This window comes from Kryptolebias marmoratus, linkage group LG12, assembly GCF_001649575.2.
Source record: "Kryptolebias marmoratus isolate JLee-2015 linkage group LG12, ASM164957v2, whole genome shotgun sequence".
NCBI classification, from domain to species: Eukaryota; Metazoa; Chordata; class Actinopteri; order Cyprinodontiformes; family Rivulidae; genus Kryptolebias; species Kryptolebias marmoratus.
This window is the reverse complement of record NC_051441.1, coordinates 7,391,196-7,418,632: the sequence shown is the minus strand read 5'-3', so window position 1 is coordinate 7,418,632 and position 27,437 is coordinate 7,391,196. Positions and strand designations below refer to the sequence as shown.

The following is a 27,437-nucleotide window of genomic DNA, read 5'->3' as shown; positions in this document are numbered from 1 at the left end:
TTCTCTTTTTTTCTGGATATAGGTGGGCTTCATTGACTACATTGTTCACCCTCTTTGGGAGACATGGGGGGACCTCGTGCACCCAGATGCCCAGGAAATCCTCGACACCTTGGAAGACAACAGGGACTGGTACCAGAGCACTATCCCACAAAGTCCATCCCCACCTCCCGTGTGCCAGGACAAGGAGCTAAACGCATGCAGAGACAAGTTTCAGTTTGAGCTCACCCTGGAAGAGAGCTCTCAGACAGAACAGGGACACGAGGAGGACAAAAACACACTGAACCACGTGGCACAGGCCTGCGGTCACATGGACAAGGAGGAAAAAAACGAGGACAAGGAGGACATAATGGCAGAGGAGAATGAGGACATAATAGAAGAGGAAGATGAGGTGCCAATGGAGGAGGAAGAAGTAGAAGAAGAGCAGAAAACTCGGCTGGGCAAGGGGCCTGAAAAGGAAAGACTTTATGACACAAGTCCTGTAGAAGAAGAGGAAGATTCTTCTTCTCAAGCTGAAGATACATGAGTTCCGCTCCTGTATCGCCCTCTGAAACTTGCACACATTCTCTTGTTTATTCTTCAAATGGCCAAACCAAGAACAAATAAAACTGCAACGACAATACAGACCTTTAAATATATTTTTCAAAAAGGGAATAAACTAAAATCTGCTTAAAGAGAAGCTAATTACACAGCAACTGTAGATTTGGAGTGGTGAGTTCTTTGACTGATTTCACGATGGACTAAGAGGAATTTAGGAGACCGTTACTGATGGGGGAACAATGAGAGCGTAGCACTCTGGGGACTGGAATGCACATAGATAAACACACATGAAATCACACACTAAAACACAAGCAGAAGGAAGTCATGTGGAAAACACCAATGCAATGTGATGTGCGTGCAGCTGTCATGAAGTGCAGTTGAAGTTTATATGTATCCTGTTTATTTTTAGAGATGCACAGACACAAATATTTGCACGGTACACAGACACACACCCACACACACTTGACTGTATGTTTGTATGTGTGCATTTACACAAAGGACATTGATCAGTAATGAATATCTTTGGGAAAAAGCCATCCCTTATTGGTGTGTTAAGTAGTGTTCAGTCAGTATTAGTAATTCATGTATGTTAGAATCTCAATAGAGGCTGCTCTCCTCAGAGAAGCTCCAGTGACTTTTTTTCCATTTCTGTCGGAAATAAGAATAAGAAAATCCACAGAGTTTGGAGGAGAAGAAGGGGTCATGTTGAAGCGATGAGAAGAAAGATGCTGCGATGAAAAGGGGCCGAAAGGTCCCATAACCTTTTTTCCCTTTACAAGGAGAGTGCTACTGGTGCAAGATGGCTCTGTGCCTTTCTGAAACACCAGCTTCCTGAACGGAGCTGTCGTAAAGCAATGCATTGTGGGACAGGACAGTCTGATTTTGTTCTCGTTTTTGATTGTCTTGTTAAAGATCTTTCTCCGCCGTTCATGGTATCGTGGTGTGTAACTCACCGTTTCTGTGGTGATATGTTTTTCGGCTGTAAGTCTTCCTTTGTTGCTCTTCTGGTAATATTACGACTCAGAACTCTAGATGCAGAGCAATCACTAACACCGCCACAACCACCAGTGGACTCTTTTAGTTTTTTTTTCTTATTAGACTGATTTATTTTTAATCTTTTATTCAAAGAACAAGCCATGTGATGCTTTGAAGCATACGTTTTTTGCCTATTTTATATTTAAAAGTTGCTGAATCTGTTGGCGGACAGATTTATTTCATCAACGGAACAAATGTTCGGTTGTTGTTGTCTCACACTTAGTCACTGTTTGTGTTTTTGTATCCTCATAAGCGACAATTCTCACCAAAGTTAAGGATGAGAAACTTCAGTGGTTTGAAGGAAAATGTTTGAATAAGGAAATCAGGGAGGCAGAATGTCAGGGAGAAAGGTGTATAACTTAGCCAAATGGAGGTCTGGCGGTCCCTAATCATCCTTGCTATGTTTGATGGTTTTTTGCCTTAATGTCAGATGCAGGATACATACCTACCAGTATGTAGATTTATAAAATATATTAAAGATATCCTAGTCTATTTATATTATGTCTGTATGCTTATTTATGTATTGTTGTGTCTAGAGACAATGTGTTTTGCATTTGGAGGGAAAGGAGAAATCGTGCTGCCAGTTATTTTTTGTTGTTGCTGTGCTCGGACCAACATAAAGAATGTGCTGTTTTTTTTATTAAGATCTTAAATCTATCTGAGCTCAATTAAAGAAAAGGAATTAAAAGTGATCCCAGTTAAGTGAGCAACGTTTAGAGATAGCAGGGTGTTGAAGATGTTGGTGTTATTGGTCACTCGTTAGCATCATGTTGTGGCGCGGTGTCCAGGATTCGATCAGTGCAGCTTAAATGGGTCAGTTTGTTTTCCACAGGGTAAAAAAAAAGAATATAAGTGTGGTTCTTTTAAAGGTAAGGGCAAGTTTCTGCAGGTCAGTAACTGAGCTTATCTGAAGACACCACATCTTGGTGCGACAGACGCCTGCGTGTGAGCTTTGAAGCCGCCACCAAGGCTTTCCATCTTAAAAAATGGGAATCTGGAATATCTATTACAGTTAAAAGGTTCCCATTATGCACTGGCCTTTTTACTTTAAACTTGTTTTGTTGTTTTTGTGGCTCCATGTTTTGTCATAAGCTATAAAAACATTAATATTTAATTGCCATACAAACACAACACTGTAGCAATTGTTTCTTAATAAGGAAATTATTCAATTAAGTGATTGCTGCCATTCTTTTTAAACAACGAAAAGAAAATAATGGAAAGTGTTTTCTTTGACGAGTTTGTGTACAGTTTATTTTTATATCATGCTAGTGGATGGTCGGGAAAATGAATCGCGTGTCGATGATTTAGCTATAAGCATTGTCACTCTTGTATATAATGTAATAATGTATTGTAAATGAAAATTTTATCCCAGTCAGAATGATTGACAAATAGCCACTTAAAATGAACCACTGAGGCACAGCGAGCCACAGATTCACCTTTTTCATTCTTTAACTAATGTAATAACATTTCTGTTATGACTTTTAATTGTGCACACTTATTGTTGAAATTATTACCAGCACTTTATTTACATCAGGTTTCAAGGCCAGCGGCGTGTTTCAGGTAGTGTTCAGTCTGTGCTGGTCTGGTCATTGGGCAGCAATTTGGTTAAACTGTTTAATCATAAATAAAGAAACTAGCCATCCTCTTTAAACATTCATGTGAGATTAAATTTGTTTAACTAATAAAGCCAAAACAAAGTTGATGTAATCCCATAAATTAAAAAATAGACATGCCCTTATCTAACTTGGCCATCTCCAGCGCCATTCCCATCTCTATTTCTTAGTAAGTTTAAGCCTGTTAGCCTAAATGTTTGTCCCATGGTGGCCTACTTAGCCAGTTCTCATTGGTGTTTCTGTCAGGTTAATGTTACTGCAGACTGACTTTATTTAAAAAATAAAATAAAATAAACAAATAAAGAAAAAATCTCTGGGCTTTAACTCATTGATTTGTACATCAGTAAGATAGATCATTCAGGGGGGGGGGAATAAAACGTGAAATGATTGTAATATTTGTAAATGATCTTGCTGTAATGTGTAAAATGTGTCCAAGTTATTTTTTATTATATTATTTTTATGAAAGTTTTTTCTTCTTGACAAAGCTGAGGTGTCATTTTGTGAATAATTGCATTTAATAAGCAAAATCTATATATAAAACAATCCTATAGTATATCAGTATATTTTTCTTTTATTTCACTGTTCAGTACTGTAAAGTGTGTTAAAATACAAATAAAGCAAATTTTTATATTAAAAGAAACACTATGGTTTGCTGCACACTCCTTATATGCTGGCACAAAAAAAAACGTTTATCACCATATTGTTTGTTATAAAATATCATGGGTTCAAGGGCTGATAGTTTTCTCAAGAATAGCAAAAATATATTACAGCCTGTGGAAAAAGCAGCCAAAATGTTCTATTTTTTCAAATAGACCTTCAGAAATCTTGACGAAATATTGCTGAAAACCTCTTTCAAAATTTACATTTAATATTTGGATACAAACTATAATGATATGAGGACTGATTCAAAACATTTTGTGCACATTTGTACAAAAAATTGTAAACTGAGGTGTCTTTTTCCTGCTTACTGGCATGAGATGGCTGCAGTCTGTAGTGTAAACAACTGTAACAGCTCATCCTGCTCTCCACCAATCACGAGAAAGAGCATAAAACATATCGTCCAATCAATGTAAAGAACGTCAAAAGGTGGGTCGATCACTGCGCATGCGCTTTTCCGATACGGAACTAGGTAATGCTAACCGGTAGCTTGTAGCTTTCTCGGGGAAAAAATCAATTAAGTTATTTTCCCTTTTAGGTTTTGCAGGTTTGGTGAGTTTTTACATTTGATGTATCGTGTGTTTATCATATAAATATGGGCACATGTATTTTTAATTGATAATTCATTGTTTGATTTTGTTTAGCTCAAACGTTAGCCTAAGCATTAGCCACACAATTGCTAGTGTTTTTTCAGTTTTCGGTCTTTCTCAGGTTGTGTGTGTTTCTCTTTTTACTGACCTGGAAATCTCTAACGTTTGACAGGTAATTTCGGTGCTGCTGCAGTGTGCTTTGTGTGATTACAAAGTGTACACCATGTCCTGCCAGTATCTGCTGCTGTTGCTTCTGTTCGGAGAAGTCTCATCCGTGGAAGTTCAACGTCCTCGCGGTGTCCCTTTATCAAGTAAGCATTTATAATCCGAGATCCACCCAAAGTACGTCCACGAACTTATATATTTACCTTACGCTTAGCTAAACAATGATTTAAAGCCATATATTTTAAAAAGTGGGATAATTGACACGATTTCGTCCTTAATTATTTGACTAAAAACAGAAAGGCCGCTGTATGAAGAGAACAAACCCTTCACTTGTCTGGATGGATCCCGCACCATTCCCTTTGACAGAGTAAATGATGACTACTGTGACTGCCAGGATGGGTCCGATGAGCCAGGTCTGTATGTCCTGAATGCTGGAGAATCCTGTGATTCTGTCCTTGGATTATTTTTAATAAGTATTAGAAGTTGACTGTGATATTTCCCTTTCTGATTGTGTTAAAAAAAACTCATTTTTTTATATTTCAGGTACTGCTGCTTGCCCACAGGGCAGCTTCCACTGCACCAACGCAGGTTTCCGACCAACATTCATCCCTTCCTCCCGTGTCAACGATGGAATCTGTGGTATGGATTTTAACCAGCCTAGACTGTAGGTTTTCAGGCATGTTTTATAGTTTGTATTTTGTTTAACGTCTGTATTTTCTCTTCAGACTGCTGTGATGCTACAGATGAATACAACAGTGGTGCTGACTGTCAGAACACCTGCAGGTTTGAAATTTCTTAACACTCATGAACATCCGCTTGCTTTAGTCGTCTCTACATGAAATGACATGCCACTGAATTTTAAAAAAAGTTATGTATTTTGGTTGTGTTTTGCAGAGATTTGTGGCGTAAAGAGAAAGAGAGCATGGAGAAGTTGGCAGAAATTGCAAAGGAGGGCTTTTTGCTCAAACAGCAACTTATCCAGGAGGCTAAAAGAGGTCTGGAGGACAAGAAGGTGTGAATAATACAAATTCTTCTCTGAAACAAATGTTTATGTATTGGATTTCCTTTATGAAGATGTTTGCATGCAGCCACAGACATTTAACATCCTTGTGCACACAGGTGGCAGAATATTGTTTTTTTTTTTGTTTTTTTACTGATTAAAGGATTTGGTGCCAAACATTTTTTATTATTATTATTCTCTATTTTATTTTTAAATTCATACGAAAATGGTGCGTAACATTTACTTTACAGGTGGTTAAATGTGTCATTTGACTTTGGTTCAACAGGGCAAGCTGACTGAAGTCCAGAACAGTAAGAAGGATCTGGAAGAGAAGGTGGAGGCTCTGAGAACAGTCAAAGAGACAGCAGAGCAACCAGAGAAAGAAGCCAAAGAGCGCCACCTGAAGGCCTGGGATGGTAGGAGTTTGATTTGAAAGATTAACACCACCTACTGTATACAAGGAGTATTTCACCTCACCAGAGCCTGTGTTTGTTTCTTGTATTTTGATAAATACTTACCATTATTAGAATTTATAAAATTAGAAATTCCAATGTATATTTCTTTTATTGATATATTTGATGCATTTATTTTTATGTTTCAGAGCAAAAAGCTGTCATTCGCATGGAGAAGGACAAGGCAAGAATGGCTGAAGTGTTTCTTGAGCTGGATGGTGATGGAGATGGCTCGTGAGTACTCTTAATCCCCAGAAATATAAGCTCTGTGAATGAAGGAAAATATCATTTGTTAACACCTGTCAGTGACTGCTAAAGAACCAGAGTTTTATCATCTTCAGAAAGGGAAAAAAAAATAAAATAGATGGATTTATAGATATTAGTTTTAAGTGTCCTGTCACCATTCTGCTACAGAACAAAATATCATAAAAGTCACAACTTTTTATGAGCAATGCATTTATGTGAATGTTTTGGTGGGATTTAGTTTAGTGTTTCTCTTATCATTGTTTTGACCTTATCTCAGACTTCATATGGGGCTTTATTTGCTGTCTGGTAAAAAAACCAAAAACAAATAAAAGCTTGACTGCAGTTAGATGAAAAATGGGGTTTTGTGTGTCACAGTGTCTCAGTGGCCGAGCTTCTGTCTCATTCTGAGCTGGACCAAGATTCTGATGGTTCATTCACCGAAGCAGAGGCTCAGGTATATATATTTTTTCTTAATCTCTGCCAATAAACTCTAAATATTAATTATACTGATTTTGAAACCTGTAGCAGATCTTGAGGAGCTCAATCTAACAGAATAAACACATTTTCTTTGAACTGTGTAGGAACTGTTGGGAGGAGTGGACAAAGTCGACACAGCAGCATTTGAGACTGTTTGGGGTAATATCAAAGAAAAATATATGTCTGAGGTAAGAATCTGACGTTCTTTTAGTTGAGTTTATAGAAAATCGTCAGGTTGTTTTTCCTAAATGTTGTGACTCCTGGCATCAGTCGAACACAGATGCCCCAGCACCTGCAGAACCTCCTCAGGAGGAAATAAAAGAACCAGCCTCCGACGTTGACTCTGAAACATACCCTGATGATGACAACCCAGAGGAAGAAGATGAGGATGACGAGGAGGAAGATGATGAGATGGATGATGGAGATTATAAAGTGAGCGTTCTAAGTGTCTACGTGAAATTAATGTTGCTTGTGTTCATTTCAGTGAGTAACTCAGTGTTTTATTTTCAGTCTCCTCCTCCAACACAGACTCAAGAAAAGAAGGATGATGATGAAGAGGGGACTATGCCACCCTATGATGAAGAAACACAGAATCTCATTAATGGTGTGTACTTCCAGCCAGTCCTGATTAGCTGAGTCACATTGAGAAATAACAAAATAATTATGAACATTATGATCAAATTGAACATTTTGTTGTGCAGTAACTAATGATTTATCTAACGGGTGACAGAGCTTTATTTGTATTGAATGGCTAGTTTTGATGAAGTTGTGACACAGTGAGTCTATTTTCCTTTTGGTTTTCAGTGGCTCAGAAAGCCAGAGATGAGTTTGATGAGGCAGAGAAAGCTCTGCGGGAGGTGGACGATAACATCAGGTTCGTTTCAAACTGAACACCGACGTGATTTATCAACTACAGTCGATCATTTTGGTACTCAGTCAGTTAAAAATTGTAATCTAAAAATAAATGTTGACTTGGGGTTTGTTTTTAGTAACCTTGAGAAGGAAATCTCCTTCGACTTTGGACCCAGTGCTGAGTTTGCCTACCTCTACAGTCAGTGTTACGAGCTGACCACTGGCGAGTATGTGCACTTCTTCCCTTTGGAAAATGTTTTGTATCGAAGTTTTTACTGAATGATAAAGTCATTTGTTTTCTCACAGATATGTCTACAGACTCTGTCCATTCAACAGAGTATCCCAGAAACCCAAGTATGGTGGATCAGAAACTAATTTAGGGTAAAAATGTGAATCAAAGTTCTGCCTGATTTTTGTTTTGTTGTTTTAAACCTAGTTGATGCATGTTGTATTTTTCACCATTTCCCTTCACTAGAACATGGGGGAAATGGGCAGGTCCTGAGGATGACATCTACTCTGTGATGAAGTATGAACATGGAACAGGATGTTGGCAAGGCCCCAACCGATCCACCACTGTGAGTCTCAGCCAGCATTTCATGCATCTTCATTTTGTCTTTACTGGACAAAGCACCATAAGTATGTTTTTGTGGAACGTCTCAGGTTAAGTTAACGTGCGGAACAGAAACGGTTGTGACGTCTACGTCGGAGCCCAGCCGCTGCGAGTACCTCATGGAGTTCACCAGCCCTGCTGTCTGCCAGGAGCCCCCTCCGATGACCCCCGACCCTGATCACGATGAACTGTAGATGCTCGTGATTCGTGAGTAATAAAAACTTCTCTCTCTTTTTTTGAGAAAGCTTAGTGACAATTTTTTCCCCATATTCTCATCATTTTGTGTGGCAGTCCCTTTAAAATCCTAAAAAGAAGTATTTTATTGTTTTGAGCATTAATACATGAAACTTGGAATAATTTCAGCACTATTTGTTTTTGGTGAATGCAGGAACAAATTAAAAATCTGCAGTAGTGAAAATATTTCAGCATCTTATTTTGAAGAAAATGTCTGTGCAGTTAAAGCTTCAGATTAGAGAAGGAGGGCAGCAGACAAACAAAGGTTATGGCAACTTAACTGGAGTTTATTTTAGTGGTTTAAAGTATTAGGAATTAACCAATGATAAACATTTATTGTCTCTGTGTGCAACTACTCGGTGTCAGAAAAACTGATGAATATTATGATTTAATCATTTATGCATCCATCTTTATTAAGGGACAGCGTATCCTTTTGCATTTTGAATACTAATGATGCCACAGGTATAAAAGATGATAAAACTGAATTCTTATTTATTTCATTTGTTTCTACAATAATATTGCAGTTTGTGTAATTGTACAAAAATACTTTGACTTGTACTTTGGCCTGTGACAAGATATGGGTTTCTATTTTAAGCACATTGCTGGTGCTGTAAAGTAAGAAGAAGTATTTTTAAAAAGTGAGTTAATAAGAGTGAGTTAAACTTTGATAATTACGTTTGTTAACAAAAAAGAATATGACTTGAATAAGGAAGTCGAACTGAATGTGTTGATGCTCTGCTTTGCAGGTTGCTTTTAAGGGACCAGTCTTTGCAGCAACATGAAGTTTCCGCTCAGCGAGCTGCATCACTTCTGCATTTATTTTCATTTCTGTCTAAAGTTTATGGAAATTCCAATGAGTAGCCAATCATAATGATCAACACTTCTATCTTCCACTCCGGCCCGATGTGTTGACTCTTAAGTGTTTTATGCCAAATGTAGTGTCATTCCATTGTTTTCAATTAAAATGCTCATTTAACTTTCAATTGGTGTCTCGTTTTCTCTCAGCCACTTGCTTTTCTGTTGCCATGCTTGCAAATCCAACAAATCTGTGTTCTTTGAATTCATTTATATCTGCTTTTAAAAAGATGAATTATTCATGACATTTTTCAAAAGTGTGGAAGCTGTAGGACATGAGTCGGTGCATCTTGTTTCCTTTCGTGGCTTAGAAACATTGAAAAGATGAAGCCAACAGTTCCACCTTTGTTTCTATAAATACACGTGAGTCAACTTCCATTCTTTCCGTGTTCAGTCAACAGGTCAACAACAGTTGTTGTCGACAGTAAATAACTCGAGTCATTTTGTATTTGTAACTTTCATTTTATTTTTATTTTTTTTTTCTGGCATGTAAAGTACAAATAATTAAACAATTCCATGAAAAAGTCTTCAAGCGTCTTCAGCTGAAATCCCAGTAATAAATATCCTAGTCTAAACTGAAAGGTTTTATTTCATTTTTTTGTTCTTTGTTTAAATTTGACTTTGTTCGTTTGGTCGTGTTTGGAAGTATGAGATTTTGTAGTTTTTGCTCTGCCAACGCTGGCGCCAGCAGAACTGTTTGATCATTTTCACCTTGATTTGTTCTACCATTCCAGGAAAATGTAAGAAAAAACATCACTAAGTTACTGCGTCCCCTCTTCTAAATAAATAGACACAAAATACAGTTGAGAAACAGAAGGACCACTCACCCCTTCACTACTCTAGAGACTCCCAAGAAGACCTTCCTGCAGCTTTTTGGAGCTCTGGATTATATATTTGTTTCCCAGAGCTCTAAGCTGGGTTTCATTTCAAATGCACACAGAACGACTTTGATATATTAGCACAAATTGATTCAGGTGGTCTCAAAATTCAAAGCAGTGATGTAGTATTTTTTTGGAAATTGAACCCATCAGCGGAGCAGGAAAGCATCTTGTGAGCAAATCAAACTGCTCCATGACATCTGCTGGACCCTGAAAAGGCCCAAAGCCTCGCTAAAGGGGCCGCTCAACGTCTCGGGGGGGGCTTACTGAGTGGTTGGAAAAACAAGACTGTGATTAGATTAAATAATTAAAAGATTTTCATTTAACAAGACAAACAGAACACAGGCAGTAAAGGCATAACATCTAGCACACAGCATGTATGTTTATACACTTCAATTAGTTAAATATAGCAGTGCATTCTTTGACTATGGAGAACGTTTCCAAATCGTACTTCTAAAGCTGTTTTTTCTATTTGTCCCCCTTTTTAAGAAACAAAAAAGGTGTTACCACAATTTTGGCAAACTTAAAATCTTTTAAACTTGCAAATATAAGGAAATAAACCATAAATATACACAAAACATACTTTATACGAGGCAATAATAATAATAATAATAATAATAAATAGTTTTTAAGTTAACAATAAGTTAAAACTACAAGCTTAAAGTCGCCCAAATAATACAAGTTTGTTGGCGCTATTTTGAATTTTTTCTGTTTAAATTATTTTATGTTGCAACAAAAGCTACCACAGACTTTACAAACACAATTGAACACAGTTTGATTGAAACAAAACAAAAAAAAAGAATCTAACTAAGTCTAAAATCTGCATACACTGTAAAAACTGCAACTAATAAATGGAAAAAAATAACAAACTTGTTACCCAATCGATGCAACTAAACATAATCTTTGACCCATGTGTGTTCTCTATGGCAACATCAACAACACAAATACACTAATTTAACAAGTGAGTCTTGATATGTAAATGAAATCAATAAATTACAGGAAAATGATATTTGAAATTGACATGGGCTAAAACTGATGTTATATTCAACAGTATTCCTTTCAAATTCGTCGTGATATAGCTCTATTAAGTCAGCCAATTATGCAGTTTGAGCTTGCATGGTCAGAGCACAAATTAGGGACTGAGGAAGTGATCATGGAGATTTAAAGATCAGAGCTCTCATTCTTCGATTTATCAATGAGTCTGTTCATTTGAATGCTTTTGCCTGAACAGTTGCTCCTTTCACGATTCCGCAAACCATTTCAGTGTGACATTTCTTTTCTTTTTTTTAAAAATATATATCATTTGTTCTCAGTCAATATAAAAACAAAGCACATTGCACTTACTGTTCCATAGGAAAGTTTTTTTGTCTTTTTATTTTTAAATGAATATTGTTGCTCAAGCAGTGTAGTACTGTTTCCTGCCATAGTCCTTGGCTCTCTGCTGTACATCAGGTGTAGGTCTTTGTATAGGTGAGAGGGTGTTTTTCAGACTGTGGGTTTGGTTTTGTGGGATGACTGGGTCAGACTGGACATGGCTGGGTAAACGACTCCAGCTGCAGTTTAGTGTGGCCTGTTATCTTCGTCGTTACTAATGTCTATCACTGGGCTCACCAAGTGCTCGGTCTTACTGTGCTATCGCTTGCAAATTGCTCAAACCAAATTAGCTAGATTAGACCTTCATTTGGTCAGTACTTGCGGGGGAGAAACAGTATGAGTCAGATCAAAAGATGTCAGTGAAAGTATTTGCAATGTTTTAAAAGATAAAGACAAAGCAGATGATTTAAATGTCAGGGGAAATACATTAGGTGGATGCATATTTTTTCCTTGGTCAAGAGGTGAATTGATTCATCCTTTCGATATGCTTTTTTTGATACTGCATGTCATGTGTGCAAATGGGATTGCTTGCATTTGTTTGATTTGGTATAGTGTTTTTTTAGATTTAGAAATAAAAACTGTTGGCGCGCAACTCATATATTCAAAAGTAATTATAACTCAAATTGCAGAGGGTCCTCGTTAAGTAAATAACATCGATTTGTACAGCAATTACTCAGGGAACAATACAGTTAGTTTAACCTTCTCGGTACTGACTTGCAAAGCAATTCTTTGGCAAAAAATCAAATTTATCTAATCATAAAGATTTAAGCTCAGTGTTTCTTATGAATCTACATTGCTGTTTTGAACCTGTGATTCTGTTTGTTTTATTTGCAAGCAGCTCTTTAAATTTTGAGCTGGACAATGAGCCAGTCTCGCTGCAGCTTTGTCTGGGATTCTCAAGTCAAAGAACTTCACTTTGCTGTGCCGTCATTGAAGCAACACCATGCACAACGTTCGAACAAAAGATAGAAGTGCATCTTAAGCGCTCAAAGATATACAGTAGATGTGTCTGTCAGATCATAACCAAGCTGTTTAACTGACCATTTTGGATTTTTTTTTCTGTCAGATTTCAGAGATTTGTTTCATTTTGACATGGTTAGACTGTTAAGTTTGAGTGAGATATTCGATTCCTTCGCCCCCTCCGTAAATCCCCACCCAAACATCGCACACTTTTTTATTCCTCTTGCTCTGCAAAGATCAGAGGGTTTTAAAATAAAGCCATGCGATGTCCCAATTTTTCCAAGCTTAAGAATCTGTAAAAATTCAGCACAAGGTCTTGTTCCTTTGTATGTATAAAAATAGATCATCTCTAATGTAATCCTTTTCAAAGAGATCGTCCTCTTTGGCTAACACAGCGTCACTTAGAAAAGCAAAAGCAAAACTGACTTGAACAAAGTTGACCTTATTTAATCTTTTATCAAGTGCCGATGTCTTGATATTAAAAGACGAAAGCTCTCCACGCGGTAAATCTTAAAGTCTGAGCTGTAACAGACACTTCAAGCCAGACAGGTTGGCCTTTATTGTTCCATCAAAGGTGCCATAAATAATCCTCATGCTCCTGGGTTGGGGATATTTAAAACTGGCTATTTTTGTGATTGTGCCAAACAGATCTGAAGCAAATTCATAAATACTTCTTCTGTTGTGAACAAAAGTAGAGTTATGCCACTTATTTGTGAGCTTCACGTTGTACAGCTGTGTTTTTCAGAGTTTCCTGGAAGCTTGTGTAGAATCGAAGGGTCTTAAAGTAAACCTCGAGAACATTTGGCAATGTGGAAGGAGTGTTTCTGCTCAATGGATCAGTGATAATTGGAACACAAACAGATATAGTCTATTACAGATATGACTCCTAGTCAGGTTTAAACGATCAGTCAACAGGAACTGTTGTCTTCTAATCTCAAGTCAAGTTACTGCAGATGCTACTTAAATGTAAGATATGATTTCATTTATTCAGGGAGCCCCTGGCTGTTTACTAACCTGAAGAACAATACCGGCGCCTTTATGTTCTTGCTTCTCTTCACTTTCAGATCATTTTCAAGCTAAGTATTTTGCAGCTATGAACAGTAACATTCAAACCTTGTGATCATAAATAATATAGCTTGGTAGGCATTGACATCGTGTTTGCATTTTTTTCTTGACCTTTTGACACCTTCAGATGAAAGGATCTCTCACCAGACTGTGGCTGGCCATGCCTGGCAGAATAAAGCGCCTCGTAAAGCATGAAAAATACACAAAAAACACCGGTATTTTCCTCTGTTGTGTCTGCACTATGATGAAATAGTTTTCCCCTCACACTCATCGCTCTCTTGCCCAGCAGAGAATTACTAATGAACGTCATCGCCATGGGAGCCCTGCTGCTCTGCTCTAAGTTCACAGACAGTCTGCTTGTATGAAATCCATCGCATGGATGAGATTAGAAAAAAAAATACAGCTTTAGAGGACTAAATATGTGTGATTTCTGATCTGTGTTTCTGTGAAGTGTCCTATTATGATGTGAGACTGTGAGGCTGAGAGTGATTCTGATGGCCTTCGAACTACTCTTTTCTTTGACCGTTATTTTCGGTTGAGCTAAATTGTGTTGGGTCTGAGCTAACAAGCTCTGATATAGTAGAGAAAATGCCTTTATTCTGTAGGCACCACCTAATGCAGGTCAGGAAACAGTAGTCAAAGTTTCTAGAAAATGCTTACATACTCGGCTATTATAACCACCTTAAATATTGAATATATAGTAATATTTTATTAGACGTATATAAGAGAACACTGTTTTTTAGTTTTATTTTCTTTGATCTAAAAAAATCACTGATTCAAAATGCCCAAGTGTAAAAAAAGTGACTACATCCCCCTCCAGCAAGATAATTGGAGAGATGGTGGGGGTAAGAGTTTGGGTAAATTGCACATATTTGATTTTTGATCATTTCGTTCATCAGTTGTCATTATTTGCCTGAATTCAATCAAAGCACTCCGTACACATTCTCTGTCACATTCGTTAGACTGTCTTCTAAATAGATAGCTCTTGCCCCCACCCCAAAAACCAGCTACGTACCCCTTCTAATTCAATCCAGGCAAATATAGGGAAGGACTAACATGTCGTGTAAAGAGAAAAAAGAAACTCCTCTAGTGTGTTTGTTTGAAATTCTGACTCATCTATGCTTGGATGTGTTTGTGTGATGCGTGTGTATGTACGTATATGTGTGCCTACATGTCTGTGTTTTGTGGTTTCTTTCTTATGAATTTGTGTGAGATCATGTCAGAGAGAGACTCAGTCCAGGCCCATGTAGAGTGATGACAGGGAGCTCAGGTACGTCTCCCTGCAGGTTGAACGAGCTGGTACTAGCAGCCTCTCTTTCAGGCTTTGTGCTGCTTGCTGGTCTTGAAGGAAACCTGCAGCACGCGGTCACCCAGGCGGTAGCCATTTAGGCTAGCAATAGCCATGGCGGCTTCGTCGTAGTTGGTCATCGTGACAAAGCCAAAGCCCTTACATTTGTTGGTGGTGAAGTCACGGATGACTTTGACATTGGTGACAGCACCAAAAGGCCCAAAGAGCTGCCACAGGACGCTCTCATCCGCTTCGGGCGACAGGTTGTAGACAAAGATGCACCAACCGGCTCCAGTGGGACCAGTGAGGTTGACCCCGGCCAGGCTGGTCATGCTGTCAATGGTGATGGGGGAGAATCTGGGGAAGAGAGCAGGAGAACTACCATGGGTGTCATTCTGAAGTTCCACATAGCATCCAGCACTCTACACTTTCTTTTTATGAAAAGGTGTCTGTGAGAAATGATAGTTTGTGGAGTCTGGGGACCCCATCTCCATCCCCTCTGCTGTGCCATAAGTAGATAAAAATGTGTGGGCACCACAGTGGCTCCAAACTACCTGCTGTCATACAGAATGACACTGTGTGGCCCTGAGACAAGACACCCACACAATGGTGCATATTTTCTCTGCTGACCAGAGTCTCTGGAAGGATTAAACGCATGAATCACGATGTTTAACAGAAATCACAGTTTTGGAACAAAACACAGAAACCTAGAGAGGGATGAAAAGCAAACTGGAATCAAATCATACAAAAAACTGGAGCAAAACAGAAGAGACGCAAACGGAATCTGGTATGTCCATGCTGGTGAAAAAAGGGAACATTAAAGCAACTGAAACCAACAATGTTAGTTCATAAATAAATACAGATAAATTACTTGTAATAATTAAAACAAAAGAACGAAAAGGTTAAACAAAGCCATGCCAGAATACCCTGCTGCTAGAAAGCTGTGTCAGTGCTTATTGCAATTACAGAAAGTCTTTTGTTGTTGTTGTGTTCTGTAACATGGGAAAATGGGCTGTGGGTATTAAAAATCATGGCCATTACGTCTCATTTTAGAGATGGAATCAGCATGTGGTATTCCGGGCACTTTGTTTGAGGTTTAACTTGGCATGAATGCTTTTGAAGGTACACCTTTGACATTTACCTCTTGACTCCGTAGCTGGCGTTTAGTAAATTGTCGAGTCTGCAACGCAAGAGGGAGAGTGAAGGGGGTGCAGAGGTTAGTTATGGGATCTACAAGGAAGGGTGGGGGGCTTTCATGGTTAATATGTAGCTCCATCATCAGCTGGCCTCCAGAGGGCAACCTTCTCTTCAACGCACTTCCAAATCATCCACCCACAAAGTTATGACGAGTCATAGTCCTGCTGGTATTTATTGTTTATTGTGAGTCATTTATTAGCTTTACTGTAAGGCAAACATAGGCCATTATACATCTACTTAATTAAAAATGTATACATTCAAAGGAGACCGTTCCACCCAACAGTTTCTTTGAGATTTCTTTACAAATAATTAATACCTAAGGACTTTGACTTACAAAACTTTATATCTTTCATTACATTAGCATGTAAATATGTAGTAGTTTCAATTCTTTTGATGCCTATAAAGCCTTAAAAAGTAAAGGCTGTATTCAAATGTAATTAATGTTATTCTTAAACCTGGAAAAATCTAGTGTCTTACATTGTGTTTGAGCTGTTATTTGGATCTGGTCCCTTTCCCAGTGAAGGGATCACACTGCAGTTTAAAAGAGAAAAAGAGTGAGAAGGAGGGAAAGTAAAATATTGCCAATTATGTCTTTACTGTAACTAATAGTTAAGTAATTGTAGCTTTTCTGATGATAAAAAAATGCTTATGTTTGTTTTTATACATTTCAGACCTCACACTTTTTGCATATTATTAATAGAATTCACACAATTTTTTAATTTTATTTATTTTTTTGCTTGATCTCAGAAATGAAGAAAGTTTACATGCAACTTTGCTTTGAAACATTAATTGATTTATCAACAATCGACAAGTTAATGATGGGGGTTCAATGAAGGGTGGGGTCGGTGAAGGTTCAGTACCTGAAGCGCTGAGTCTGGTGGTGCAACGGTCCTGTGTAGCGACGGGCAGCAGTTTGGTACAGCTGAGTCAGTAAAGCCTGGCCTGTCTTCTGACTGGGGTTGTTGGCGAACTTGACAGTTATGGGCTCAGCAGCACCCAAAGGCTTCTGTCCGTTCAGACCTTTGATGGCCTCCTCTGCTTCATTTCGCTTGTCAAACCGGATAAAGCCCACTCCTCGGGATATGCCTGCTCCGAATAAGAAAGCAAACTAACGTGACTGTTTTGGCATCGGTGACCACTGCTGCCCAAAAGTCTGGATACCCTGGCAGGGTGAGACGCGCAGTAAAGCTGTACCTGTAACTTGGTCCACAAGGATGCGGGATGTGATGATGCGGCCATATTGGGAGAACAGCTGTTCCATGTCTTTCTGGCTCATGGTTTTGGGGAGTCCGCTTACATAAAGGTTGGCATCACGAATGGAAGCTGAGCTTGGCCGGGCGTATGATACCTGCAACACAGGAGAAAATCTGTAAAGTCTAAGTGTGTCTTAAATCACAGTTAAAGTGGAATCAAATGTAAGCAAAGTCTTTTGGGACTTGACTGAATCCTAATCCCTGATTTATCCTCCTCTCCTCAGACTAATTTGTCTCTGTCTGTCTCTGTCCTCAATCTGTGTCTTTAATATGAAACTCAGCCATAATGAGACCACCACAGGCAAAAACAACATGACAGGTATAAGTATTACTTCAACCGAATCCAATCATTGGGTAACAAGTCGATAGGGTTCTTTGTTTTGCACTGAAAAACATCAGCCTTAGTTAATAATTTTTCTAAATTCTCCAGAGACTTAATTAGAGCAGCATCATTTTTGATGCATCTGTTTATATCCCTCAAGGTTTTCCTGTTGGTTGGTCCCCTTTCAGCACATTTTTATTCCCACTTTGGCAAAACAATATCTAAGCGATCGTTCCAGTGATTGACCTATTGTTGTTTTTCTCTGTTTATGGGAGCCTATGAACACTTGTGTGACAGATAGAGCACTTCAGTGCATTGTTAAGAGCAGCGTGTTTGTGTGTGATGGAGAGACAGAGTGAGTGTTGTCTGAGATAGGCCAAGCTGCTGTCCTGCCTCCTTCTTTTGAGCCTGATCTCTGGGGATGGGGTGGAGGGAACAGCTCCACAGGAAAACAGCAAACATTGAAGGTGCAACACAAGGTTTTCAGGAATCCTTGCAGCTTATAAACACAACGCTTATTATCATAAAGAGAATTTAAACGATCAAGAAGTATACTTTTTTTTATTTGGACAGAAAAGCTGGAATACCAAGTTAATGTGTGTATTATCTTTTGGGTGAATACAGGTGTTCTGATTTCATCCATCAGCCCTAAGCACCAGTGCCTATTGTGTCCACAGACAGACTGTATGAGCAGGAGGGTTGTGCGGTGCACTGATTAGGGTGTTCTGGACGAGTCAGGGGGGAGTTGCTCTGTTCGGGGAACACAGGCTGCCCTATAATTAACCCTCTCCCTGTCGCTCCCACAGTACAGATGGTGCCTGAAGCCCATATGGCCTCTAATCCTGTCATTGGCATTCTGCTCTCTGAGCTACTCCCTGTCCTTCTACTGCTGCCCCCTCCCTCACACCTCACTCCTTTCTTTGAAGCCTCGTGCAACAACAGGGAGATCAAAAATATTTACCACATGAACTGCTTTTGTCTGCGTAAAAAAAAAGTTTATGACAGTGACATTTTTCTGTATATCCGATAGATATTTAAAATTACCCAGTGATTAATTGTCATGAATGTTTCATTGCTTTCTGCCTTTTGTTGCTCAATTAATCTTGTAGTTTTAATCTTTTCTGTTAGCCACGTCCATGATTTAAACTTGAGCTCAATGTATCAAATTTGACACCCCATTTCACAAACATCTGGTGGAACATCACCTGCTACCCTTTCTGAAGATTTGATTTCTCTATCTTGCAATTTGTTCCAATGTTGGGTCTACTTTGATTGGGTTGGAGGACGGAAGGAATCAGAGTTTAATAACACGCCATCCTGCACCCTCCCCTCTCTTCATCATCTGATTTTGGGACAAAGAAGCCCCTAATTAGCCTGGATTGGAGGCAGATGGGCTAACCTGCACTGACCCTGGTGCAGCACAGTCAGGCTACCTAATTACATTTCCATCATAATAACAACCGCATGCTGTCCACCCCTTGCTTTCTGACCTCCATGCTCTCCTCCTCTTTTCACCCTTTTTCATCCTTCCTTTGTTCAAGCCACTGCTCCCTTCTGCCTCCCCCTCCTCCCCATTTTGCCCCCCCCCCTTTTTTTTTTTACATCCTCTGCCTCCTCTTTCAGCCACCGCCTTGACAAAATCTCCACTTCCTTTCCCTTTGTCTGGCATGCTGTCAAGAATCCAAAATGAATTTTGAAGTGATTTTTGTCCCCCACCTTGATTGTTTTAGTCTGTAGTTTGAGACCGTTGAGTGTGTTGATAGCCTTGTCTGCATCATTTGGATCCACGTAGTTTACAAAGCCATATCCCAAACTCTGACCTGCAGACAAAGAAACAGTGATACAGTTGATGAGTATTTCCAAACGCAGTGGGAGCAATAGTTTGTTTTATTTTTCAGCACTTTGTACCTGTTATCTTGTCTCTGACAAGCTTGCAAGATTCGATCTCTCCGATGCTACCAAACAAACTTTTAAACTCTTCCTGGGTCATGTTCTGAGGCAGATAGTTGACGATCAAGTTGGTTTTGCTGTCATCTGTGGAGCCGTTTGTGCTGATGACTGGGCCATTAGGCAGACTGGTTCCGCTTGGACCATTGGACACCTGCGTTTCCATGGTGCTGATTATCTGCTGAGAAAGAGGGTGGAGTTAGATTCAGAATTTACAGAGATACATGGCAAGGTACAGTGATATAAATATATTAGACATTTATTATTTAACATATTATAATACAAATGCTAATATAAGGAATGAGCATAGCCGAGCACACAGACGGTCCACTTTATAACTGTCTAAAATGCAGGTTAATAATCAGCATTGCTAAAAAGGAGGTGGACAGGATTTGATTTATCACCCTTCCCTCCTCCCCCTTTGCCCCATCTTTTCCTCCTCTGCTGCTCCCTGCCTCTGGTCCTGCAGATGTCACAGTCCCTTTTCCTTACGTCTCCCCTCCCCCCACTCTCTCTTCCAGGGTCAAACGCCATTGCATCATTATACAGGGACCGATAATAGTGATGGAGGTTGTGAGGATAGCAAGGGACCGAAGGAGCTGTCAGATGAATTTAACACTCCAATAAATAAGGCATTTTATGGTTGGGTAAAAAAAAATAATTACACATTCATTCTTCTGTTTTTATCATCAGAAAAATGAAAAATAAAGAAAACAACATTTTTATTTTTATTTTAGTTGTGTCTCTTTTGTTTGTGTTGAATGCACCATGCTGTCTAATTTAGGCAAAGTGAAATGTCAAGAAACATTACTGAAGAAAACTTCCTGCTCCAGTTCTTCCTCAACACTGAGTTCTTTGTGTCTGGATCAATATTTTGAATGTTGTGCCTCACTTACAGAAAATTTGATGTCTGTTTGGTTTGTTAGTGTAATTATAGTGATCTGAAACAAATTCAGATGAATTGTACTTTGTTAATTGCAAAGATTTCTGCAGTGAATAAAAAACAGACTATAGAGGTGGAAAAAACAAGTCTACATGGAACACAAAAGAAGGCTTGCTACAGTTTTAGGGTTATTTGCTGCTGTTTTTTTATTTTACTTTTATTTTTTTGATGCAAAAATATATTTGTATTTAAACATTTTGTGTATTTTACTTTAGTTTTAATTTGACTGACATCATCCAATTAAAATTTAAACCAGGTTGTTAAAGTATATCTGTGCATATGTAAGAAGGATGAGTCATATAAGCTGAAAAAGCATATTTTAAGTATATCTTCAACAAATTTATTGTTATATTTGAAATGCACTTTGGTACATTTTGTTGCTGTAAACTGTCTGTACAAATGACTGCATGCTGTTAAGGTCCAAACGTTAACAGGTTTGTCAGACTGTGGCGTTAAGGGTCTCTTACATGGTTGCTCTGTATGTCAGCAAAAAGTAAAATGAGCCCCTCTGAAGCTCTTGGAGGTTTAAAATGTAGATCCAAGTGGAAAATGAGTTATTCAGTGAGTCTTCAAAATTTTTAAATCATTTAAAAAAACGGTATAGATGCCACTTAAACACATGTAAATTGATAATTGACATTATTCTCTAACAGTGTGTAGTTGTATGAAAGTTATAAAGCTGAATAAGCAATATATGATTCTTTTAGTGTCTTTTTAAAAAAATATATAAAGAAGGTTTATCCTTTTTTCTTATTAATTCTTGTAACTCAACCAGCATGTTTTTATTTGTATTGGCTGTGTGAGTTACATTAGCAAACCACATAAACTAAAACATTTTTTTGGGGAGGGGTCTTATTTCACGAGTCAATTTTCTTTTTTCTTGGGTCTGTAAACAGGTCTGTGCACTGAAATCATTTTTCCATCATCTCTGTATCCGGCTGTCGAGCTTCGAGCCTCACCTTGACTCTTGTTGCCCAGGTAACAGCCCCCTCAAAGACAGCATTGTTTCTAATGGCTGACAGGCTTTCTTTCTTTATTTTGAATGTTTGTTTGTTTGTGCTTGTGATGTGCAGATATGTGCACATGTTTATATTGTATGTCTTTGCACAAACAATAAATCTCAGTAAGTCAAACTAATGATGACAAAAAGAAAGCAGCATGGTGATGGTTTAAAAATAAAATACTTCAAACACACATCAATGCACCTGGGGTGAACAATGTTCAACAGCAAGCTGTCACATAAGATTTTGATGTGTAACTAAGAGAGAGACAGAATTTGTTTTATTGTTTAGCAACAAAAGGTGGCGTTAAGCTGCTTTCTTGTTATTATTTTAATATTAATGCAGGAAATTGTTCTATGATGCATGTGCCGAACAGAAGCAGTTGACTGTGTCCAAAAAAATAACAAAAGAGATTTGAAAAGGGGGAGAAAAAGAGACATTTTAGGGGAAAAATTGACTCGTGGAGTGGAAAAACCTCAGCATAGCAGCTGAAACATCACCAGCAAACTGTGTGAAATTATATAATTCACTGAAAGGCTGGTCATGGAATATAAATATTGCAAGTTCCACACAAAAACAAAAAAGCATTAGCATGCTATAAAGACATTTTAAAACTAATGGAATTGATGTAAGCTTCATTATAGGCTGTCTTATTTTATATTGTACAGCAACAGCCACAATATTGTGGCCTAATGTGATGTTAGAGGAAGGAAAAGCCCAAGTAATCAGAAAATATTTAGAATTTTCAATTACAAATCCAGAGATTTATAACTAAAACAAGAGGTCTTTCTCCTGTAAAGACAAAAACATAACAAAGGAATTCTGATATAAAATCCCCTGCAGCACTTTTGAGTTCCCCACCACTGCTTTTCTTTCTATTTTGGGGGCTCTGTGACACCTCGCTTAATATTTAATGAAGTGCATCAGCTTCGCCTACACATGGTCGCAGACTTGCACGCAAACAGGAGTCCAGCCTCCGTTGCCAAACAAACACACACACGCACACACACCACCTACACCATACACAATTAAATTACAAAACACAGAAACATTACAAGACTGGATGTAAACGCAGGCTGTGGCCTTGTACTTTCTAATGCATTTCAATAATTTCTGCTCAAGATGCAACACAGCAGCTCCAAGCTGTCACAGTTAGTTCATGTATTTTTTCCCAGTGTATGCCATAAAGTAGATGTTACATGAAATGTGTGAAATTATGTTCTCACAGTCAGGAGCCTGTTTAGTTCCAGTATGTAAGTGTTTGTGAATCATAAGCTTAAATGTATTTGCTGCAACACATTTTCATCTAGATAAGTCTAATCATTGATTAAAGCTCAACGTAGTTATAAATGTTGTGTTTTTAATAAAATTGTGTATTTCTTTTTTTTTTTTAAATATATAGCCCACATTGTCTAAAGATTTTTCACTGGACGAGATAAATCAAACCCGAACACATAGGCTAAAGTGTAAATGAGCCTTCTAAATAACACAGATTACAGGATTATCCCAAACAAAGGGCATTAGCCACACTCTGCAGCTTAAAGGATCACGGTGGCAGCTGGAACACAACAGGACTAGCAGAGTCACAGTTTTTTTTATTTTGTATTTTTTTTCAGCCTTGCTCTGAGTTTCCATCCTCTCCTCTCAGCTCAACAGAAGACAAATAAAAAGCTCTCTGAAAGATTGCAGCTCTCTGGGTGTATATGTGCTGCTTTGATAGAGATGATAGCAGACAACGTCAGAGGCCTGGAGGAGACAAATCTGTCTCACAGGTCCTTGGAGCACGAGGGGCGCTATCCAGCGTGCTGAAAAGGGAGTGGCTTTCGGCCAGGCTCATTTCAAGCTGAAGAAAACAACCAAATAGCATCGAGGATTTTTTTTTTACATTTTACAGATTTTCAAATATTTTAGTTGGATATTCTGACATCAATTCAAATAGTTTCTATGTATCATTATTTCCCCCCCAGTTTCTCCTATTTAGCTGTTTTTTAAACGCCGGACTTCTGCGCTCTGCAGGCATTCATGGAGCGGAGCGCCTATTTGCTGAATAAACGTATTGAAAGGAGCAAACAAAAGAGCCACCCGTTCCTCCTCTTCTCTCTGGCAGAGGCTATGGCAGCACTATGAATATTAATGTAAACAGTGGCGCTTTGTGCCGTGGCCAGGGGCTGCAGGACTCTCCGGGAACAATGCTCGTTACAGTTGCCAGCTCCAAGTCAAAAACGCAAGGATGGGTCAAATACCCAATTAGAAATAAATATGTTTAAAGCCCGTTTTTGTATTTTCTGTTTTAGAATGGGTGCTCTTGGATTTAGTTGTAAGCTACAGTAAAAAGCCAAGATTTCAGACAAATGAAAATGTTTTTATAAAGAGATTTGTTATTATGAGCAACACTTTTGCCCATTTTGGTTAATATTAAAAATAGTAAACTCTCTTAAAAGTTCTTCCATACAAGGCTTATATATCTATATAATATTTTAATCGTGATTACAGTCAACAGGAGGCAAATTGTCTCATAATTTGCATTTAACATCTCAGTCTTGTTTATCTTGAAAATAACAACAACAACATAAAGCATTTATACGGATTTTGATTGTAATAATTTGCATCTGCTTAAAAAAGGAGAAAATAAATAAAAATCTAACTTAAGGTTTCCAGTGTTCGATGTTCAGCTCTATATTAAAGACAGCACGAGGCTGGGTAGTTTAAACTTGAGACTAAACAGCTGGTTTACAGTCATGGCCTCGCCTGTCCTTGTCCTTGAATTGTGTAAGAGCCTCGGAAAGGTTATCTGACTCAACGCTTTTATTTGCTTGGCACTGCGGTACAGGCATCGGGGGACTGCGGACCATGTGGAGGAGACGCTGCCACTATCGAGGCCTGAGAGCAACAAAAGGTTCAACAAAGAAAAAATCAAACATGCGTCAAGTGGACAGACTGAGCCAAAACAAATTTCTCTGGTTCAGTATTGCAACGCGCGTCTGCCTCCCTTTATGTGGTGAATGATTTATTTTACGCTCTAAAATTAGCCATAAACTAAATAGTTTAGACCTTTCCTAAATATTACTTCAATGTAACTTAACTCATTTCTTATTAGAATAAAACAAAGTTATTTATCCATGTCTGTATAGACAATATCGAGGTTGTATCATTCCTTGTTTTCTTATTGTTTCATTTTCATTTTTTTATGTAAAACGGTTTGTTTTTAATTGATTGCTTAAATGAACTATGCGCAATCAAGCACATCAAGAGGCAAAAAGAATAGGTCGTTTAAGGCTTCAAGGCCCTCGTTTGATGCTCCAGTCCAGCAGAGAGACACGCCCAACCCGGCTGTCGGCGCGCAGCAAAGCTCGTTTATCACTGCCTCCATCTCCTTTTATCCACCAAGCGCGGCGTGTGTGAGGCATGGCCATCTTGAAACTATACGACGCGATTCTTGAAGAAATGCGCTTAAAATGGTGATGTCCGCGCGCGGCCTTGTGCGTGCCGCGGCCTCGGAGGTTTCCAGCCCCATTTACTCGGTTGCATCGCAACGACAACTCTGAGGAATTTGGACTTTGTCTGATTCAAAGCGAAACCAATGGATGCGTAATCTCCCCCTCCTCCCTCCCTCTCGGAGTGACTCGACCCTTTTTTTTCTCCTTTTTTTGCCTTGCTGGATGGGCCCTCAGCCTCCGAGGCATCATGTTTTGTCTCCAGCATCCTTGTGCAGCACCGGGCAAAGAAATCCGCCCCGCAACCCCCACCGCAGCTGAGCGCAGCGCCTTATTGCATTTCTCCATCTCCGTCATTATTGTGACCTCGCAGAATGTCTAAATAAAGAAACGCATGTTGACTTTTAAGCAGCCACGGTGGCTTAGTGCTATCTAGTGCCGAGCCATCTAAAATGGCAGGATAATGACTTTCTCCAGCGCTAAGGATGACTGCAGGCTGGAGCGCAGCGTGGCGCATCACACAGTATGGGACTGCTAACTGCCTGGATCGATCCTTAATCTCGTTATAATAATACTGCATGGCATATTGGACAAAAACGTACAGGACACTAATCCCAAGTGTGTTTTGGCATGTAATCGCAGCCACGCAGGTCTGCTTGAAATTACACCGATCTCTGCAACAACAATAAATAAGATTCTCATTTTATCTGAGGCTGCATCACATGTGCACATGCAAAACAAATAAATCAAAAGGCGTGAGATAAAAACGTATGCGCAATGATACAACATCCCCATCATGAATGGAAGAGAAAAAAATAGAGCCATACGTACAGTAACCATTCTTGACGTACAATGAAAGAAATCTAGGTCCTTCTTTCCACTGGTCTTTAAGCTGAAAGCTGAGACTCTCTTAGGCCTTTTTATTACTTGGCCTTAAAAATTAAAAGAAAAAAAAGAAAAAAGGAAAAAAAAAAAGAAAGTCTTCGCCAAAGGATCTCAGCCCTCTGAGGTTGTAGGTGTCCTCTACAAGGATGAAAATGGGAAGAAAGGAGTTTTCTTCTGGATGATGATGGTGATGGAGAGCGTTCTCTCCGAGTGGCGTGGGCGATGGTTCAGGAGGAGAAAAAAAAGAGAAGCAGTGATCCTCGGCAGGGTGTGTCCAGGGGAGGGTGTTCTGGTTCGGCTGTTTTTGTGTCTGTGTGTATGTGTGTGTGTAATTCCTCGCTCCTCTCGCAGTCTCCTTCTGTGCCTCTGCTGCAATGTTCTTCTTTTATGCGTCCTCCTGGCTGGCAGAGCGCGCTGCTGATTGGCTAATTGTGCAGGGAGGGTACTACATGGCAGCCATTGCAATGCGCTGCTCTCCCATTATCCCCTTCAGGAGAGATCACCAAGAGTCCTCCCCCTCCTCTCTTCCCTCTTCCATCCCTGCCCTTCCATCTCTCCACTCCCTCCTTCACACTGCCCTTCCTTTCTTCCTGCCCCCCCCCCTCCTCCTCTTCACACACAAGCAGAGCAGAGTGAATAGGACTCCACCTGCACTTTCACAACAGATGGATGCAGCAGAAGACACTGGACGTGTCTTTTCCCTTTTCCCCATTTTGCACTCAGTCTTGCATTTCCAAAGCTCCTTCCTTTATCCGGCAGTCCTCAATTAGTCCTGTCTGAAACTATTGCAAACAACTACACCCCACAGATCTTTGTCTTTGCAAATAAAAGCAATTCATGCTGCAGACTCTCAGAGTCCCCGGTTTTTGCTTATATTCACACAATTAAAGCAAATAAGGGAAAAAAGACAGATAAATGCAAGCAAAAACAAAGCATTAAATCCATATTGCAACAATGAGTGGTTGATTTCTGGACCTCTCGTGTGCAAGGCAGATGGTTAGCCACAGAGTGAGGTGCAGACATGGGAATACTAAATTAGACACCCCCAGAATTAATTAAAATCCATTCAGCAAAAAACAGGAGAATTAAGATTTCTCTAACTCTGATCAAGCTGCTCCAAATGATCAGTCATTTTTAGTTTATTACCCAAAACCTTGTAGCTAGCAGTGATTTTTTTTCTTACTTTACTATCACAGGATCCCCTCACTGAGGAGTTCCCAGCCCTCTCTGCCCACCTCCTGCTGTTCCCTCCCATGTGCCTGGCTGGATGGTAAGTGCTCACCGAGACATGCTGTTTGGGCTCATCTATAATGTATCCCCTGCCCCGGGACATCATGTGTGACAAATGACCTATTTTTGTGCAGACCCCCAACGGGCCTTGACCTGGGGCTGGGGAGGCGGGGTGCAAGTGTGCATAAATTAGTGCTTGTATGTTTATTTGCACAAGGGTCTTTGGGTTCATGTGAGGAAGCAAGACCACAAAAGCAGGTTTGGACATCATGAAGAACTGATGTCTTCTGGGTATTTTATAACTTTTGATTGAAGTGGTGCTGATGTGATCACTTCC

The 27,437-nt window shown here is 39.2% G+C and overlaps 3 protein-coding genes across 19 annotated transcripts in view; 2 read left to right on the top strand and 1 right to left on the bottom strand.

The window, feature by feature from the left end:
• Window positions 1-3,466, top strand: part of pde4a (phosphodiesterase 4A, cAMP-specific) — a 47,737-nt gene extending 44,271 nt beyond the window's left edge. For all 4 annotated transcript variants that reach the window (XM_017429361.3, XM_017429362.3, XM_037978648.1 and 1 more), the window contains one exon: window positions 23-3,466. In XM_017429361.3, coding sequence (XP_017284850.1) covers window positions 23-523 — 501 coding nt within the window. In that variant the 3' untranslated portion in view covers window positions 524-3,466. The remainder of the gene's footprint in view (window positions 1-22) is intronic.
• An 805-nt stretch (window positions 3,467-4,271) lies between these two features.
• On the top strand, window positions 4,272-9,850 carry prkcsh (protein kinase C substrate 80K-H). 2 transcript variants are annotated; one of them, XM_037978696.1, is made up of 18 exons: window positions 4,272-4,314; window positions 4,605-4,743; window positions 4,894-5,010; window positions 5,141-5,236; window positions 5,323-5,380; window positions 5,492-5,609; window positions 5,884-6,013; window positions 6,199-6,283; window positions 6,671-6,749; window positions 6,877-6,960; window positions 7,043-7,204; window positions 7,283-7,376; window positions 7,577-7,646; window positions 7,762-7,851; window positions 7,931-8,005; window positions 8,100-8,199; window positions 8,285-8,441; window positions 9,215-9,850. In XM_037978696.1, exons 2-17 carry the CDS (start codon window positions 4,656-4,658, stop codon window positions 8,426-8,428), a joined length of 1,590 nt encoding a protein of 529 aa, XP_037834624.1. In that variant the 5' UTR covers window positions 4,272-4,314; window positions 4,605-4,655; the 3' UTR covers window positions 8,429-8,441; window positions 9,215-9,850. The 2 variants fall into 2 exon arrangements, with proteins under 2 accessions (XP_037834624.1, XP_024864624.1); XM_025008856.2 differs by having other exon boundaries at window positions 4,284-4,394.
• An 845-nt stretch (window positions 9,851-10,695) lies between these two features.
• Window positions 10,696-26,351, bottom strand: elavl3 (ELAV like neuron-specific RNA binding protein 3). 13 transcript variants are annotated; one of them, XM_017429332.3, is made up of 8 exons: window positions 25,817-26,349; window positions 19,569-19,788; window positions 19,377-19,480; window positions 17,280-17,433; window positions 16,946-17,174; window positions 16,563-16,616; window positions 16,030-16,068; window positions 10,696-15,266 (listed from the first exon to the last, which is right to left on the bottom strand). In XM_017429332.3, the coding sequence occupies exons 1-8, from the start codon at window positions 25,823-25,825 to the stop codon at window positions 14,918-14,920; spliced, it is 1,158 nt and encodes a 385-aa protein (XP_017284821.1). In that variant the 5' UTR covers window positions 25,826-26,349; the 3' UTR covers window positions 10,696-14,917. The 13 variants fall into 13 exon arrangements, with proteins under 13 accessions (XP_017284821.1, XP_017284824.1, XP_017284823.1 ...); XM_017429335.3 differs by having other exon boundaries at window positions 10,696-15,245; XM_017429334.3 differs by having other exon boundaries at window positions 16,946-17,171; window positions 25,817-26,346.
• Window positions 26,352-27,437: the final 1,086 nt, after the last annotated feature.